At 43.6% G+C, this 18461-nt stretch overlaps 2 protein-coding genes; both read left to right on the top strand.

The window, feature by feature from the left end:
* Nucleotides 1–8771: 8771 nt before the first annotated feature.
* Nucleotides 8772–15567, top strand: GSTUM_00006797001 (uncharacterized protein; the record flags this gene model as incomplete). XM_002838958.2 has 4 exons in its annotated part: nt 8772–9106; nt 9164–14929; nt 14983–15111; nt 15165–15567. The coding sequence occupies 4 exons, from the start codon at nt 8772–8774 to the stop codon at nt 15301–15303; spliced, it is 6369 nt and encodes a 2122-aa protein (XP_002839004.1). The 3' UTR covers nt 15304–15567.
* Nucleotides 15568–15822, top strand: GSTUM_00006796001 (uncharacterized protein; the record flags this gene model as incomplete). XM_002838957.2 has 1 exon in its annotated part: nt 15568–15822. One exon carries the CDS (start codon nt 15568–15570, stop codon nt 15763–15765), a length of 198 nt encoding a protein of 65 aa, XP_002839003.1. The 3' UTR covers nt 15766–15822.
* Nucleotides 15823–18461: the final 2639 nt, after the last annotated feature.

Here is an 18461-nt window from a genome sequence, read left to right as displayed (position 1 = left end):
CACTTTTGTTACTAGCTCGATATGTTCCTTCTCATTTTTGGAATAAATGAGAATGTCGTCCAAATAACATACGACCCCCTGATCTAAATATTCCTGAAGGACCTCATTCATCATGTCCTGAAATGTGGGTGGAGCATTGGCTAATCCGAAAGGCATGACCTTATACTCATAATGTCTATAGCACGATCAGAAAGCCGTTTTCCATTCATCTCCTTCCTTGATTTGGATGAGATTGTAGCGATCTTTTAAATCAATTTTGGAAAAGATGCTAGCTCCTGCCAATACTATTACGTAACTCTGACATTAATGGTAGTGGGAATTTGTTTAAGATGGTTATCTTGTTCAAGTTTCAGTAGTCTACTACTAGTCATAGTCTTCCATCTGCCTTTGATATAAAGAGAGGTAGGGCACCAAAAGGCGATTGACTCTTTGTGATGTTTCCTTGTCGTAACATATCATCGAGGTATTCTCGTAACAACTTAAGTTGTTTATTAGACAGAGGATAAATTAGTCTCCAAGAGGGTTTTGCTCGCTCGACTAATTTAATTTCATGATCGAAGGTTCTCCTAGGGGCTAGCTTTGCTGCTGTTTGTGAGAGGAATAATTTCTTGAATTCCCAGTAGTATTTTGGAATGGAATCAAAGTTGATCTCATTAGGATTTTCTGCAACTTCAATTTTTCCTATTTGGATCGTGTTCTCATCCAAAGTGACAGTTTCATCATATTTGAACATATCCGCAATGCTATCATCCTCTTCTTCCACACAGTTTTTGCATTTAGAGTCCAGAAATTCCCATTTTGTAGGTTCTCCAATGTTGGATAGTGGGTGCTCTGAATGCCACCACTCAAAAGGGATAATCATCCCGTAATCGCCTGCTGCTGCGATTTCGCACACAACTTCAGACATGTGTTTGTTTTGTCCTATTTCAAGCCAAATAGGGTGTGTGCAGAACTTTCCTCCTGATGGAATTGATACTCCATCGAAGCCTTGAATGTTGACCGGATTCAGTCTCTCTGTGAATGGGATTTTTAATTCTTTTACAAGTTCTTTGTTGATTAAGAACACATTGGATCCTAAATCTAATAGCACTCGTATTCTATAGTGCTGACAATTCGGGTTTATAATATGAATGTAAGCATGTCCCTCAGGACAATTATATCTTGTAGGTTTTGGTGTGCTAAAAGTACGCTCTTTTGGATAAGGTGTCGAATCGTTGTTTTGTCATTTCGACATATCTGAGGTTTGCTAACAACTGGGATGTTTGTTACTGTGCCCACGCAGTTTCGACCACTTAGGTCTCCTCAGACAAACTTGTTTCCACTTAGTCTATCGGGCAGCCCACTACTAGCGGTCTTTACCCCCTGCTGAGGGGTTCCCATACTTTCCACTTTTACCTTCTGTGGAATCAATCTAGGTGGTCTCTGCCATCATCCAAATATCATGGAAACAAAAGCCGGGTGCGTAGGGCTGGTCGGCTGTCTCTTTGATAACCTTCTCAGGCTTATTCTCCACCCTCGCTTAACTGTAGACTGTGTCCTCACTTTATTGAGTTCTGTTTGGTACCAGCATGGTACCTAAGAAGCAGTAACTAAATGTAAGGTCTAGAGCTCTTGTACCTATTTCTCATATAGATCGAAGATGTGCTTCACTTATCCTTTAGATCCTTCATCTTAGCCCTACTGTTGCTTCCTTCAGAACCCTTGGTGCTGTCTGTTTCCTGTCCAGGCTTTGGTCCTTATCAGAGACCTTTCAGTATCCAGGTCATGTGCCTGACTACTCTAACAGTCATGTATTAGGTCATTAGGGCGAGCTTGTGTCACTCCCTTGGGAAGCATAGAGGTGCCGCCAATGCATGCATTGCTCTTTATTAATCCCCTTGTCCTTGTGGCAAGAAGGACACGTATACTCCCACTCAGGTCATGATCGCAAGGTTGTTTTCTTTGCTTCAACGTCCCCTTAATTTGCCATTAATTTCGATTCCTGGAGAGTATGTCTCTTCTAGACTACCTGAACACCATAGCTGTCAGTACCAATGGGATGACCTAAGTCATCTCTTCGTCATCACCTAGTTCTCAGAGTTTATTACCTCTTGGAACTTGGGCGGCAGAAATCTTTCTGGGACGGTTAACTGTTGCTACCCTTTTAGGCCTTAGTGTCTTGAATGGGTGGTCATCTGCCCTTGTTCTAGACATCTGAATTTGTCCACAGCAGGTTTTGTAGTCATAGTTTTTCTTACCACAACGAGTACAATTGCCATCCCGCTTTCTTTCATCGATGGTTGACTGGGGGATTCCTTCCTGGGCAGCTTTGAAGCTTGTATGTGTTAACTTCGTAGTTTCAGTAGATTTCTTTACCGGTTTATTGGGTTGCGGTTCCTGTTTCCTTTTCTTGGAGGGACCACCTCTCTTTATGAATTGTTTCTCCCTTTTTTCCTTTGGTTGAATTTTGTCCGCAGGTTTCTTGTGAGAAGATGTCCTTACGGGTTGCAATTTGTCCCGATCTAGGTGGTCCCGTTCCTGTTGTTCCTCCTCATCCCTTCCTGCTTCCCTGACTGCCTTTTCCTATTCGGCATCGGTGTCATATTTGTTTAAGGAGAGTCACCACCTAATCTTGGAGGACAACTTCCTATCACATGCCATTCGCCAGACTGGTCCTGTTAATCGGGTGTGGAGATTCAGATTATGCATTTTTCCCATAAATGTCTGAATATCATTTTTGTACTCTACAGATTCCATATCCCGTATGGCCTTTCATCCTTCTTCAAGAGGGGCATACCGACTAGTAAATTCATACTCAAAGCGAGTCCAGGAAGATAGTTCCGGGTCTTGTTCTTTTCCTCGGAGACCATCCATTGTGCGTCGATACCATATAGCTATTGGACTGACCTGATCCCCTTTTGTCCTTCCCAAGGCGTAAATGATGCGTTCTTGATTATCATCCCAGATTCTTGGATTTCGTTCAAAGTAGTCTACACATTGGGTTAACCAATGGTAAACATATTGACTGGTCTTTGTTTCAAAAAATGGGGGCGGGTCTGCCAGTCACTTAACCGTTTGAGCCAATGCTTCTGCAAGTACATCAGCTGTTCCACGCTGTTCAGAGGTTAATCCCCATTTGAATCTAGATGGTCCTCCTCCACGCTTTCCTCCGTTTCTATCGTCATCTCCATCATCACTCCCATCGTCTGGGTCACCACCCGGTATTAAAAAGGTTGGAGGTTCTCCTTCTCTCTGTTTTCCTTTGTCTTGAGGAGGGATTTCCTCAGATTTCCCCCATTCTGCAGTCTCTTCCCATTCTTCTGGGACTGATTCCAACATAGTGTGCCAACCACCTAGTTGTCCACTCTCTAATGCCTTAAGCTTGTTAAGAACTAGCGATAGGTTATCGGATATGTGGGCTTGATCCTTTTGGATGGTATGGGTAAAGTCGCTATACCATTCTGAGTCTCTTTCTTGCCTTGCGGCCAAATTGGATATCAAGGTTCGCATTGTGGTATTTTGTTGGGTCTGTTGTGCTCTGAACTCTTGGAAAGCACGTTCCAGGATGAGGTCTCGTTCTAGAGCTTCTCGCTGCAGTTGGGTGGTTACCCCTTCATGATGCTCTTGTCATGCATCTTGTGCTGCCAATTTGGCGGCAATCTCCCTATTGATCCTTTCTTGGAAATGTACGACATTCGCTTCTACCATTGTACACTAACATAACATAATAGCAATGTCATTATCATGTATATCTTGTCCTTCCAACAATCATTGCTGGATAGCTATCAGTCCTCGTGCATTGGCTTGAGAATCTGCTGATAGGGTGTCAAAGGCAATATTGGCAGTATCAATACTGGTTAATATGTCTTGTCAGATTTGACCTATGATAATTCCTACCCTAGCGGCAAGTCTTGCGATATCTGCTGCATGGGTATTCAGATGTGGTGTGGTAGATCATGAAGCAGCAGAAGGGGCTCTTGAGGACAGAGGGACACTGTGAGCCCTGCCCTCTTGTCCTCCAATAGGTTTCCGAAGAGTGGGAGGGAGAGAGGAAGAATGACTGAAACTTGTAGAGTGATCATCTCCCGAGGTATCCCTTGGTTCTCCTGGAAGGATCTGTTTAGGAGGTTGAGCCATCTCTCTTGCTCGTTTGTGAGCTTCTTTTTCTCGTAAGTGGGCTATAAAGCCCACATTCTGGGAGGTTTCTGGTTAAGTAGAATATGCAGCAGGAGGAGATAGGTTTTAATGGGAGTTCGGATGAGTTCCGAGTATCCACGCTAGAGGTATAGTAGTAGAGAACCTGCTGCTAATAGAACTTTCCTCACAGGTATCCCAGTCAAGGAAGGGTTTCCAACTAAATTCTGGTCTGTACCAGGTTTCGTATATTCTTTGAAATTGTTCCTCCGTAGGAACTAAGTTGGGGTCGGTATACCATGAAGAAGCTTCTTGTAACAGAAATGGTACTTCTGAAAGCTCAAACTGACTAGAAAGTACTTGACCAATAGATGGCAAGTGAACCTTAGTCAGTGGTTTGAAAATTGAATTGGTTCGGGATAGTTCTTTAAGCGTATCTAGGCCGACTGTAATATCAATGACTTCACTGAAAGTGTGAATCGAACCCATGCAAGTGGTAACCGATTAGAGAGCCTTAGTAACAAGGAGATCTAACTATATACTGTTAGGCAGAGACAAGTTGATAGACTTCAAGGTTGTCTAGGCCAATCGAGATTCGTTTTTGTAGACAGAGATTGTCTAGGAAGGCTCAGACTTGGCTTGTTTCGTTTATGACTACTAGGAGTGAAGTAAAGTAGGTGAAGTAGGATAGAATCGTAAAAACAACATTATATTGTTAAGGTCTCTTCTACGTTGCTTGATAATGTCTAAAGCTTTGGGAGGCACTGTCACGAACGTGACTTAGTAAGGAAAGGGTTTTCACGTGACACATGGTTATGAGTCACAGGTATGTTATTGTTTCACGCATATAACCTATTCGGGTTGTATGATTAGTTATGTGTGGAATTTGTGATGCTTTCGCACATGGCTCAAGTATGAGTCATGGGACATGCGCCTGACGAGTATGCCTTACGAGTATGCCTTATAGGCAAGCCTTGTGCATATGATTTATGTTTCGCACATGACCTCATTATGATGTCATGGGTTTCGTGCATATGACTCAGTCGAGTCATATGACTTGTTTATTGCGTTATGATTGGTTTATGAGTTTTGCACATGACCTCACTATAAGGTCATGGGTTTTAAGCATGTGATCACTTTGGTCACATGACTAGTTTGTTTTGATTTGGTTTTGCACATGTGACCACTTTAGGTCACATGATTAAAGGTGGGAAGAACACTATATAAGGAGGCCGATGCGGCCGAGGAAGATAGGTTCTTCACGCTTTGTTCTAAGCACTTTTCCTACATATTACTTTAAACGAATATAAACACCTTTACGATCTTTATCCTTATTGCAACCTTATCATTACGCCAAGAAGCACTCGTTACGAAGACAAGTTAGAGAAAGCTTACGATAGATGTTTCTGATAGAAGACAAAGGTCTTGTACTATCGGTAACATAGGCAGAGGCCTAGAGCTATCGTAAGACAAGGAAAGAAAGAGAAAGAAGAGGTAAGTATCGTTCCCCGTCGCCAAGAACTAACTATCTGAAAGGGGATTGTTACAGGCACTTCGATATTTATATTCCGCCTCTGAGTGTTCGCGGACTACATCTATTTATCATGCAACTATGTACTTCTTCAATCGTAATTCGCGACGTCGAGTTTTCTTCCAAGGTGCAAACACCTGTGGACCCTGAAAACCATCACACCCTCTTCCGTAATTACGATATTTCTTCTTAGGAAGCATGCTGCCCCCAATAGTAATATCCTGATTAGTAGAGTCTTTAGACTTATGGTCTAGTTCTTAAGTCGAACTGAGTTGGCTCCAATTATCTTCACTATCGATAAAATGATCAGTTTTATTCATGGCTATATCTGCAAAGGTGGTCGTCATTACAACTATAGTAGGTTGTCTGACTTCGATCCTTTGTAACTTCATACCCAACCAATAGATTTTCTCTGGATGACTTCCTATTAACTCGCAGGAAGCTATTCTACCAGGTTCATAATTAATCCCTCGGTTAGCAACCCCTTGTTGCTCTCTGGGTAGTAGGCTTCGGTAATGGTTATAATATTGGAAATGCCCCCATGGCTACAACGTGTTCTGAAACCCAGTTGCAACACTCTGTGAAGTTTGTTGGCTTCTTTAGTAGTGTCTTTTGGAGTTCTAGACTCTTCTGGTGTATGTAAATGTATTGGTCTCTAGTAGAGATCCTTTACCATTTGATACCATCTCTTTTGTGCGAAATCGTCCCGTTACTTATGGCCCATGCCAAAGGTGTCAGGTCTTTGAAGCCTAGTAATCCTCTGAGTAGTTGACGGAATCACTCCGTTCCACTTCTCAAACCTAGCCGAAGGTCTCCTCTCATATATCCTGCGAACAGGATCTGGTCGGACAGACGGCGACGACAAATATATGGTATTATCCTGACACCTTCAATTCTGTGGTAATGTAGTCACAGGACGCAACTGAGATTGATATATATGATGATGTGCAGGCCCCGTAAGGGAGCCAGAGGGGGGTGTTGGAGACCAGAGATTCCAATTCCAAGTGGGGTTACCCTACTTAGGGTGGTTCCTAGGTATCGGGTTCTGGTATTCCTAACAGTACTTCCTTTGGAGTTAAATTCTTATTGGTTTTCTTTTGTAGTGGATAAGGACTACAGGATGGTATAAAGACTAAGCGGTAGTGATTTTTAGTTTAGTTTTTTGTATGGAGAACTTGCTTTTATTGGACACCCCTTTGGCTTTGGGGCTTCAGCTTAGGTCTTGCTTGTCACCTGTATACCTTGGTATTCCAGGATTTACCCTCAGTACTCCTCAGTCAGGAATGATGTGGGCTTGCTATGGGAACTGCAGTTGGTTCCATACTAGAATCACTTTTGGCATAGGGGCTAGGAGGGCATTCTTTACTGTTGATGGTGTTGTATTTAGTGTTTGTGTTAGGACATAGCATGAGCATGTTTGAGGTATTGTACTGGAGATTTAGTTACTTCGTAGTTAGTCATAGTTTCAGTTTGTGCTAACCCTGTGCCAGTGAGGGCTTGTCATATGCCAGAGTTGGCAGTACAAGTATAAATAAAAAATTAGATTAAATGTTTTAAGTCATTTCCTTACTTATTTCTTTATACGAATAAAACATCTTCATGCTCTTTATTCTTTATATTTCTCAGGAGCCTAAGTGTGATATCTTATACGTTCACAATGATAGGCATTACCCAATGAAGTGTTGGTAATATAGGCTAAGGAGTCTAAGAATTATTACAAGATAGATATAAGAAAAGTATCTTTGCCCATCACTATATACTAACAAGGACTTAGGAATGTTACAGAGAATTGGAAAAGCATTTCTAAGAATTAGTAATAATACTTAGAAGTGTAAAAGAAACTTTGCAAATAGGGCTGTATCCTAGAATCTATTACCACCTGACAATAATGAAGCTTTATACTAGCATCTTTTCAATTAGGAAATAAATTTCAATCACTGGATGTGTAAAAGATATGGAGGATACTGGGATATATAACTTCTAGACTAGTGAGATGTTTTATTTAAAGATATGTGTCATGTGCAATACTACTCATGTTGGGATAATAATCTGATTTGATTATCAAATTCCGAGATCAGACAAAACGTGACTCGCTCTTGAGTACATATTAGATCAGTACATATTAGATAGATCATATTACTATCATGGAACACGCAGTACCGGTAGTAGATATGGGCTAACCTCACAAGTACTTTACCGCATGACCCCAGTATAATACCGGTACCATGGTGCTCATGTCTCTTGCTGCTTTATGATACCATGCATTCAAGTTATTGGTATCGTACCAACGTTTTTATTGATTCCTTTGCAAGTCTAGTGTAAGTTACCGGTGCTTGTGATTCTGTAGCGACTCAATGATGCTCGTGCACACACCCTCTTCTCTTCCCTAAAAATCTTAAGGGTCGACTGCCATATACTCCCCACGTATTACTTTGGACACCGATCCGAAAGATACTTTCATACGCTAGACAGCTTAGACCTTAACAAAACATCCAACTTCATCAAATTACCCCTCAATTTCTGATTCTCAATACCGCCTTGCAATCCTAGTGGAACTCTTGTAGGCCCCAGCTATGAAATAATTTTTAATCTGTATCATACGTTTCCGTTGGGCCTGAATTGAAACCAAAATTTAGACTAAATTCAATGCAGGCCCGAGTCGGTTCTGCTGATACTCCCGATCAAGACCTCCGAGGCTTTCGATATGTAACTGTGGGTGGTTGCCACCATTCTGCTATTGCCCTTCTCCCACCGTGTGCGCAGCAAGAGACCTGTTCTTTTTGTCCAATACCAGTACAGTAACAAGAGGAGGTAGCTACGCTGCCATATCGTACAGCAGTCCACCTGTCAGCTATTCCTTGCTGTTCTCCTCCCCAACGTGGTACTGCACTTGACTCGCCCTATTCCGCTGGTGAGATTGTGAATCAACCCTACCGTACCCTCAGACCCGATCAGTACCATCGCAACTTCCGCAACCACCTTCATCACCTCGTCTTCATTCGAGCTCTTTTACCTCACCCATTCCTACGATTCTTCGGTAATCGAACCCATCAGATACGTGCCATCACCAAAATATACCGCCATCCCTTAGAAATCCTCCGGTAGAATCACTGCGGTCTCTGACCCGATGAAGCGCCCCGTTGCCTTTGCGCCGACGACGAATGTTGAGCCTGGGAACCACCTCGCCTCACGCCTCCGGAATGCTCCGCAAAACAACGACTATAGGTATACGAGCGAGGCTCAGCTTTTGCTGTTAAAAGACCTATTTGGAGCTCTTGCTTGCAATAAGCGAGAATATCTCAATTACTTTTTCCCCAACGGACCACCGCAAGGAACCTCTCCGGCAGATTGGAATCTATCGTCAGCTCAGGGTGCGTCTGATGGAGCAGAGTACAGTGCAACAGCGAGGGGGAAGCCATGTGGCCATATATTTAAGTCCGGAGAAGCGACGTATCGGTGCAAGTAAGTCATGTCTACCGCTTAATTTCTTCTCCCCAGCTAATGCAAGCTTAAAACCAGAACCTGTTCACTCGATGACACCTGCGTACTCTGCGGAAAATGCTTTGAGTCTTCTGACCATACAGGTCACACTGTTTATATCAATATCTCTGCTGGCAGTAGTGGTTGCTGTGATTGCGGAGATCTTGAGGCATGGAAAATTCCCGTCAAATGCGCCATTCACACTCCTCTCACTCACGGTCTCTCTTCGCATATGGGTTCTGAGACCTCTCCCCACGGAATACCACCAGACCTTGTTGCGGGTATCCGAAGCACCATTGCGAGAGCGATAGACTACCTATGTGATGTTATATCCTGTTCACCAGAGCAGCTACGACTCCCAAAGACCGAAGAAGGCATAAGAACAGATGAGGAGTCATCCAGGTTGACTTCTAGATACTTCCCAGAAGAATCGGCTACAGATCGCGTTGAATACGCACTGATTGTATGGAATGACGAGAAGCACACCATCGACGAGGTTGAGGATCAAGTTGCACGAGCATGCAAAAAGACCAAGGGGTTCGGAAAAGAGAAAGCACAGGAAACCCATTTCGTCGGACGAAGTATTGTTGCCTACAATCACTCTCTTCCAGAGCTTATGCGGATATCCAGTATTATCGAGCAAATAAAAGTCACCGTAACTATCAGGTCTGCGAGGGACACTTTCCGAGAGCAAATGTGTGGTACCATAATAGAGTGGCTCGGGGACATCGCTGGTTGCAGTGTAGGGGGGCATAACGACATACTTCGGACGACCATCTGTGAAGAACTTCTTGGGGTATGGAGGGTTGGCTCGAAGGCCTCAAATACAGAAGTTGGTAAGAAAGGAATCGATGATCATGCGGTAGAGGAAGACGGTAATCCTCTGCCGGGGACTAGGCGGGTGGTCGTGCCCATTGAAGTAGTTACTGGGGCCGGAACTGACGACGACGTGGATATGGATGAAGGAGATATCGAGGATCAAATTGTGGAAGATGTTGACCAAGACGAAGACGACGATGGTGGCGGGGGAGAAGCTGATGATGATGTTGACATGGTCGGCAGTGTATTGGCCCAACTCGGCGGTCGTATCATAGGCGCAATCGGAATGGGCCCTCAAAATCAAATTGGTAGAGCCCATGCAAACGCACAAACAGTGACTGTTCAAGCTGAAACTGCTATTGAACGAACCCAAGAGGCCAGTGGCAGTGCGTCGGCATATATTGAAGAGGAAATGCCCGATGTGCCGCCTATACCTCGTACCCCAGGATTCCAGCATTCCCGCAGGCCTGGAGCACCAGTACCTAAACATTGGCTAGAGAAACCAGCCGGGTATGCCAACAAACACCCTGTCCCTCCTCACGAAGACCTACGCCAAAGGGTCCGACTGGACTGGCTCATCCTTTTTGACCTGAGACTTTGGAAAAAGGCTAGGATTGATCTGCGGGATCTTTATATTAGCACTGTGGTCGCTATTCCCGAGTTCAAGCGAATTCTGGGTTTACGGTTCTCCGGTCTATACACTGTTCTGAGTCAATTGTACCTTGTTCCCGACCGGGAGCCTGACCACTCTATTATCAACCTTTCCTTGCAGATTCTAACAACGCCCTCCATAACCGCCGAGGTCGTCAAGCGTGGGAACTTCTTAACAAATCAATTGGCCATCCTGTATACCTTTCTCACCACTCGCCAAGTAGGTCATCCCCATGAAGTCAACCAAGAGGCAACTCTTGCATTTGATACAGGATCTCTCACCAATCGGAGAATGTTCCATTTCTTCCATGATATGCGGTATTTGTTCGCATCCGATTATGTCCAGGATAGATTACGGCATGAGGAGAGATATATGCTTCAATTTCTAGATCTAGTAACCCTTCACCAAGGCATTTGCCCCAACACCCGCGCAGTTGGTGAGCATGTAGAGTACGAAGCCGAGGCGTGGATCAGCGCATCCTTGATTACGCGAGAGATCAATAGATTGGTTAGGCAGTTCTCGGAAGCGTACCGATGGACCGAAGACCCCCATGACAACAGTCTTCAGTGTGCCATATCTACGGTTGCGAGATACACCGCGATCAACTCCTTAGGTTGGCAACGCTATCGGTTCCATCAAGCCGAGATTAAATCTCGAGCCGAGCTCAAACAAGTCACCGGCTTTCAGTTCGATACAGACCGCTGGGGCAACCAACACCAATACAAAATCGTCAAGTTCTCTGTCGATAAGCAACCGATCAGTTTTCACCACGCCCTACATTACACATTGTCCTGGCTCATAGAAGCTGGGAGAAACATGGATGTGCATCAATTACAGAAGTTCCTTGTGCCTGATTGGGAACAAATCAAACGAGCATCGGATCCAGAAACGCCGGAATACGAACTCGAGGATATTGCAATCGTCATGTTTGATTTTCCTCTGAGGGTTTGCGTGTGGCTAGCTCAAATGAAGGCTGGTATGTGGGTCCGCAACGGATTCAGTCTCCGACACCAAATGCAAACCTACAAGAGCGTTTCCCAGCGGGAGATGGCACATAGTAGAGATATCTTTTTATTACAGACAGCCTTGGTCACCATCAATCCTAGCAGGATGCTCGTGACAATGATCGACCGCTTCAATCTCAACCATTGGGTAGAGGGTAACTTTGACGTCCCGCAGGGTTATGAGGACTCGCAAGTATTAGACCTTGCAGAAGACCTTCTGCATCTGTTGATTGTGATACTAAGCGATCGTCTCCCACTCATTCCAATACAAGAAGAACCCGATCTCGCGTTGTTGAAATTAAAGAGAGAAATTGTTCATATTCTTTGCTTCAAGCCGATTCAATTCTCGGAGCTCACGGCACGCCTTCCGGAGAGGTTACAAGAACTTGACAAGTTCCAAGATACCCTTGAGGAAATGACTACCTTTCGGCCTCCAGATGGTCTCTCCGATTCCGGCACGTTCGAGCTCAAAGAGGAGTATCATGACGAAGTGGATCCATACATCCTACAGTTTTCAAAGAACCAACGTGAGGAAATGGAAAATAGCTGCTGTGCGAGGATCGCAAAGAGAACCGGGCGTCTTGTTTCTGAGGTGGCATTCGAGCCAAAACTACGGAAAATCAAAACGGGTGTGTTCTCGGATATTGCCGCTTTCACCAGAACACCGATTTTTGCACAGATCATTTACTACTCCCTTGCATATGGTCTTCAATTCAAGAGCTACACACCTTCAATACAGGAGAGCAGAGTTGAGATATTTCTGCAACTTTGTCTCCATCTTTGCCAGCTAGCTGTCGCCGAGGACAAAACCCCCGAGGGCCAAGAAGCAGACAATTCGTTTATCCTCCACGCACTCGAAAAGAAGGCCAAGGGTGGATTTGGGATGCTCAATCTACCCCCTGTTGAAGTTGAGGCTAGCGAAATCGGCAATCGGACCATCGCCACCGTGCTCCACCGTTTGTCTGGCATAGAGGCCTTCAAGGCTTGCTGGCCCAAGATCGACAACATTCTCCGGCGAATGCGGCATTTGAAGCCGGCGGCATTTGAAGCAGCCGCAGTATGGGCACACGAGATTGCAGAGAGGATGGATACCGAAGCTGAACAGAACACCAAAGATGCTGAAACCGAGAGAAAGCAACTAGCGAGGGAACGACAAGCAAAGATCATGGCACAGATGAGGCAACAGCAACAAAGCTTCTTGAACTCCGCTGGATTTGATTTTGGAGATGAAGAATTTACCGATAGTGAAAATGAGGAGAAAGAGTATGAGGAAGAGAAGAAATGGTGGAAATATCCCGCCGGGACATGCTTACTATGTCAAGAAGAGATGACTGACTCGAGGCTTTACGGAGCGTTGGCGTTGATATCAGATAGCAATATCTCAAGGCAAACCCCAATTAACGATCCGAGCTACGTTTATGAGATTGTCACTCTGCCCGACAGCCTGGACCGCCCGGCCGACGAAATCCGGCCTTTCGGGGTTGCAAGTATGAATCGTGATTCTATTCGCAAACTTGCTATAGATGGAACAGAGTTTATTGTTAAGCGTCAAGGTCTGGGCCAAGGGTTTCCCCCAGAATCTGTCATGAGGGGGCCTGTTGCCACTGGGTGCAGCCATGTCATGCATTTCAGTTGCTTTGAACATTACTACGAATCCACAAGGCGCCGTCATCCTCAGCAAATAGCCCGTGACCATCCTGAGCGATTAGAGCTTAAGGAATTCGTCTGTCCCCTGTGCAAGGCTTTGGGAAATGCTTTTTTGCCCATTGTCTGGAGGGCTAAAGAGGAGACCACAACCGGGGTGCTAAAACCAACAGTCAAATTCGAACAATGGTTGGGAGAAAAACTCGGCTCGATGGCAAAACTCAAGAAGGCTATTGAGAGTGATGGGCTAGACAGGTACAGTGTTATGATGTGTCAGGAAATGTTCTGTTCCTATGGCTCTAGCAACATGATCGCCCCAATAGGGAATAAGCTCTCTCAACTGTCAACAATGCATGTCGAGCCGCGATTTCCTGAGCTTGGGTCTTCTAGACTAGCTCCCACTTTGACCTTCGGGACTAATGAAACCGCTCCAAGATCTGGCGCAGTTATTCCCCTGCCGGTCCAAACCGAATTGGACGAATTACACAAAATATACCGTCGCCTGAGGGACACCCTTATCAGCAACACCATTCACACTAGATATCCCTCCAATGAGGCACGCCTAGCTACACCTCCAGCGCAGCACAGCCTGACCCATTGTGATTCGATGGCTAAAATCTTTGGACTTACCATCACGGCGGTTGAGATTGCCCAACGAGGTGTGGGATCCGAGCCCGGAATGACCCTACTCGACCGGATCTCGCAACAAGTTTTGACACATTTAAGAATTCTATCTGAAACTATATCCTCCTACATCGCCGTCGGGGGATTACAAAGCAGCGAGAAAAACAAGACAATTTTCGAGTTTAAGGACATGCAACGACACCAAATCCAGCGATTGTTGATTGGCCACCCGGAGGTATACAATAACAAAGCCCGCACGCAGTTGAGGTCGAACGAGAGCCCTCTATTCTTAGACGATATATTTGTATTCTTGGCAGAGTGTTCCATGTGCCTTGTCCCTGGACTGGGTCTTGATATTATACACGTCGTTCGATTATGTTACATGGCTGAAATCACCAAGATAGTGCATAAACTTTCTAGAGTCAGTTGGTCCAACGACCTGTTGGCAGCATGGGGGCAATCCGGAAGAGCTAAAGATGCGCAAAACTCTATAAATTTTACAGACCAGCAACTCAACACGTTCCGTCGGTTCGCAGAGTTCGTTCGCCAGAGCGGCGCGGACAACCTCCCCCTCGAGAACGTTGCAATCATGCGCGCATTAGTCAGAAAGTACGCAACAACCTTCCTGCGTAAATCTACCATCCTATTGCATGTCCATTACGGAGTCGTTTTTCCAAACACAGGTTTTGGAAATATTGATGATCCCGAGGTAGACCGCCTTTCTGAAGTCTTAGGACTCCCGAGCTTTGATGAGATGCTTTCCTCCTGGCTCATGCCCACCGCCGACGGCGAATACTTGCGTTCCATGATATCGGCATGGTGTGCACATGCAAGCCCAGACTTTGAGAGTATCAGCCTATCACATCCTGCTATTTTCGAGCTTGTCGGATTACCTCTTCATTACGATACACTAGTTGATGAAGCCATGAAGAGAAAATGCCCAAAAAGCGGAAAAGACCTCTCTGATCCCAATGTGTGCCTATTCTGCGGCGAGATCATATGTTCACAAGCCGTGTGCTGTACAGATAAGGGGCGTGGAGGTTGTAATCAGCATGTTGACAAGTAAGCGCAATTACATTTTCTGGCTGTTCGAGTAGTTACTGATTTTGAATTAGATGTGGGAAAGATATTGGGGTTTTCATAAATATCCGGAAAGGATGCGTGCTCTATTTACATAATGGACATGGCAGCTACGGACCGGCCCCGTACCTCGATAAGTATGGAGAAACCGACTGGGGGCTAAGGTATTTATTATTTCCACAACCTTCTCTACAACATTAGATTTAACATCCAACAGACGTAATCGACAATTATTCCTCAACCAGCGAAGATACGACGCTCTCATGCGTAACACCTGGCTACAACACGGCGTGCCATCGGTCATATCTAGGAAATTAGAGGCGGACATCAACAGTGGCGGCTGGGAAACTCTATGAGGAATCGATTCATTGCTTCTGCTGTGTTCGTTTACAGATGCCTTATTCCTTTCTTTCACCTCTCTTCTTTCTTTCTTTATTAAGTTCACTTTGTGTTTCTGGATTGCGGTGTACCGGAGGTTTTGCTGGTTGGCCAAAATTGTCTTTTCCCAGCATCATTAGATGTATTCTTTCATCAGGCCCGGAGTAGTCTAGGATGCCACGCTTTACTCTTCCCCCCCCCCGTCATGCCCCCTGTTTCTAAAACGTTTACGGTCCGTCGGGATGCGTTACTTGTTTGTAACTAGTGAGAACACGAATCGCATTCACGCTCTGATTTCCTGGCTGCTTCATATTTTGCTTGGACAGGCTAGTGAGGAAGTATACCTGATATCCAATGCGCCGAGCAGATATTGTGATACAGATTTTTTTGCTAAATCCTCGGTTTTTATTGAGAATCATGGCAAACATCGATACCTTTAGTTAGGTTGTATGCCGTTGTTAGTTGAATGAAAACTAGGCTTCGGCAAACATCCTCTTACAACCAACTCCTAGTGATCTGGTATAGTCTGTGTTTTTCAGTACTTTTTCAGCTTGGTTTCAAACCTTTTCATCGATTTCCTCCTCTTAAGGCTACCAACACAACCTTTTTCTACAGTACACTGGCATTCAGAGTTTTTACTCAATTGTGCTAAATAGCAACTCTACTACTTTTCTTATGATAGTTCTCCTTTAGGTAATGTAGTCAATCACAGTTCTCTATTTTAAAGCTTCATCCTCTACGGAGTATAAAATGCTTGTTATATGTTAGGCAAAAGTCAATACTAGTGATACAAACCCTTCGTAGTTTGTAAAGGATTTCATATGTTATGGTTTTGATTAATGACTCATTTGAGTTGTATGATGTAATGATTATTGTTCATATACATGACCTGCTTAGGAGTCATGTGGATTTCTCACATCATGATGACTTAGATTTTAAGTCATGATCGTTATGATATATTGGGATTGTTGAATAGTAATAAGCCTTGTAAGACTTACTTAGATTTTAAGTCATGATCGTTATGATATATTGAGATTGTTAATTGAATAGTAATAAGCCTTATAAGACTTACTTAGATTTCATATGGTTCAAGATCTCCAAAACGTGTACCAGATTTTTCATCTCTTTCAAATCCTAAAGGCTTTACCACCACATCTCCAAACGAGCAAAAAAAACCTGTTTCTGAAAGAGCTAATAATGGAGAATAATAAACAGGTTTTTTTTTTCCAATTAGCCATATAGTTGTAAATCGTAAAGGATTTAAAAGTTGCTACTTTTAGTATAAGAGGAGAAAAGGTGTTACGACAGCCATACTTAATTTACTTAGTAATAGTAAATTACACATATTAGAATAAGAGTTCTATGGCAAAACCTAATTTTAACAAGGGTTTTTAAGAAACCCAGTAACCTATTAGTCATAGATGCATAATCACAATAACTTTGTATTATAGTATAATACAAGTAGATTATAATATGATATATAAAATATATATCTTTGACAATAAACCAAATTGATAATAACTGTATATCGTATCTCTTTAATTCTATATCTAACAACTTTTATTTCCACATATGCCACATTTTAAAAAAGCAAGAGCTGCCAGTCAAGAGGTTGGCCATTTGGGTGGTAGACCCCATAAGATACCTTCAGCAAGCAAGATTCCAGACGAAGCGACACTTGTAGAGGAAGATCCAACTAGGGGCCAAGCAGTAAGTGTATCAGAAGAAGCTATTAAACCAGTCTCAGGTATAGTGTACAAGTAATTCAATAATTTAATAGAAGTAATTGCTAAGAAGTAGAATAAAAATTGAATCGGGTTCAGTAGTACAAAAAACACCATCTCAACAAATGCTAGGGAGGTGACGAAAGCAATTGGAGAAAGCTACTGCATTAAATAGTAGAGAAGAGGTGGATTTCATTCAGGAAGGTATGTTACCAATGTTTGATATAAATAAGCTTGAATAAGAAGAGAGTATAATAGTGCTTACATTAATATTGGTAGAGGAGGATGAGCATGGGTTTCAGTCAGAACTCCAATTACAATCCTATATAAAGGATGCAATTGAAGTTTGGCCAAGAGTTGCCAATATTCAGAAGGAGAAGGTTAAGTACCAGATACTATTCTCAGGTAAGTTATTTATTGTCAAGTATATACTATAAATCTAGGAGAATATTGAATCAACTAGGTGGAAATTGAGCTAACTAGTAGTGTTTATAGTGATTAAGGATCTAAGAAAATATCTAAAGTCCAAGAAGTACTCTTTTAAAAGAAAGGATCTTGAAAGTCACCATCAAGTCCTCCAATTTATGAGATTTCAACGAATGGGTTTATTCAAACCTATATGGAACAAGCCATGAAAGGAAATTGCACTCCTTGTTGCTGTTACGTCAGAAAGAGGCAAATGAGTGGTTGAAAGAATTCAGCGGGATGAACGCAAGTGGATCAAAAGTCAAGGAATTATCCTACAGAAACGGCGGAAGCAGGTGAGTATTATATCAAGGATAGACAAGGAAGAAACACAGCTTGCAATCAGAGAGTATATTACTAGAGCTAGGGATTCAGTTACAGCTGCTAGGTTGGCATATGCCATTACCCAATATTGGTCAACCGGCCGATTGCCACCTCCTAATATTGATGGACAAGGTCACCTTCTATCTCCTCCGCATGTCCCTCTTGAGCAAGTAGCCTTACAGAGGAGAATTCGAAACATACTTTCAACTCGGATCGCATCTAAATAGCTGAATAAGCTAGGATACAGGTATAAAGAGTGTAAGAAGGGAGTGTACAAAGATGGACACGAATATCCTGATATTATCTCATATCGACAAGACCACTTTCTACCAACTCTTGACTGCCTAAAGCCGCTGATGGTTCAGTGGAAATTGGATCAGAATGGTAAACCAGTCATGATTTATCCGCAGGATTTGCCTCCTGGCCAAAGTCCAATTGTTTTGATAACACATGACGAATCTACATTTGATGCAAATAATAGTAGAAGATATGTGTGGATGAAAGAGGGTGAACTACCAATTAGACGAAAGGGTCGCAACCAAAGCCAAAAGGTTTCCCATTTTGTAGTTAAGGCAAAAATTTGAAGGGCCCTGATTGGGAACCCAATTGGTGCACTCCTCACT

The sequence above is a fragment of the Tuber melanosporum genome (genome assembly GCF_000151645.1).
Source record: "Tuber melanosporum whole genome shotgun sequence assembly, scaffold_3, strain Mel28".
In the NCBI taxonomy this organism is placed as follows: Eukaryota; Fungi; Ascomycota; class Pezizomycetes; order Pezizales; family Tuberaceae; genus Tuber; species Tuber melanosporum.
Note: the sequence above shows the minus strand (reverse complement) of the source record. Positions and strands in the feature narration are given on the sequence as shown.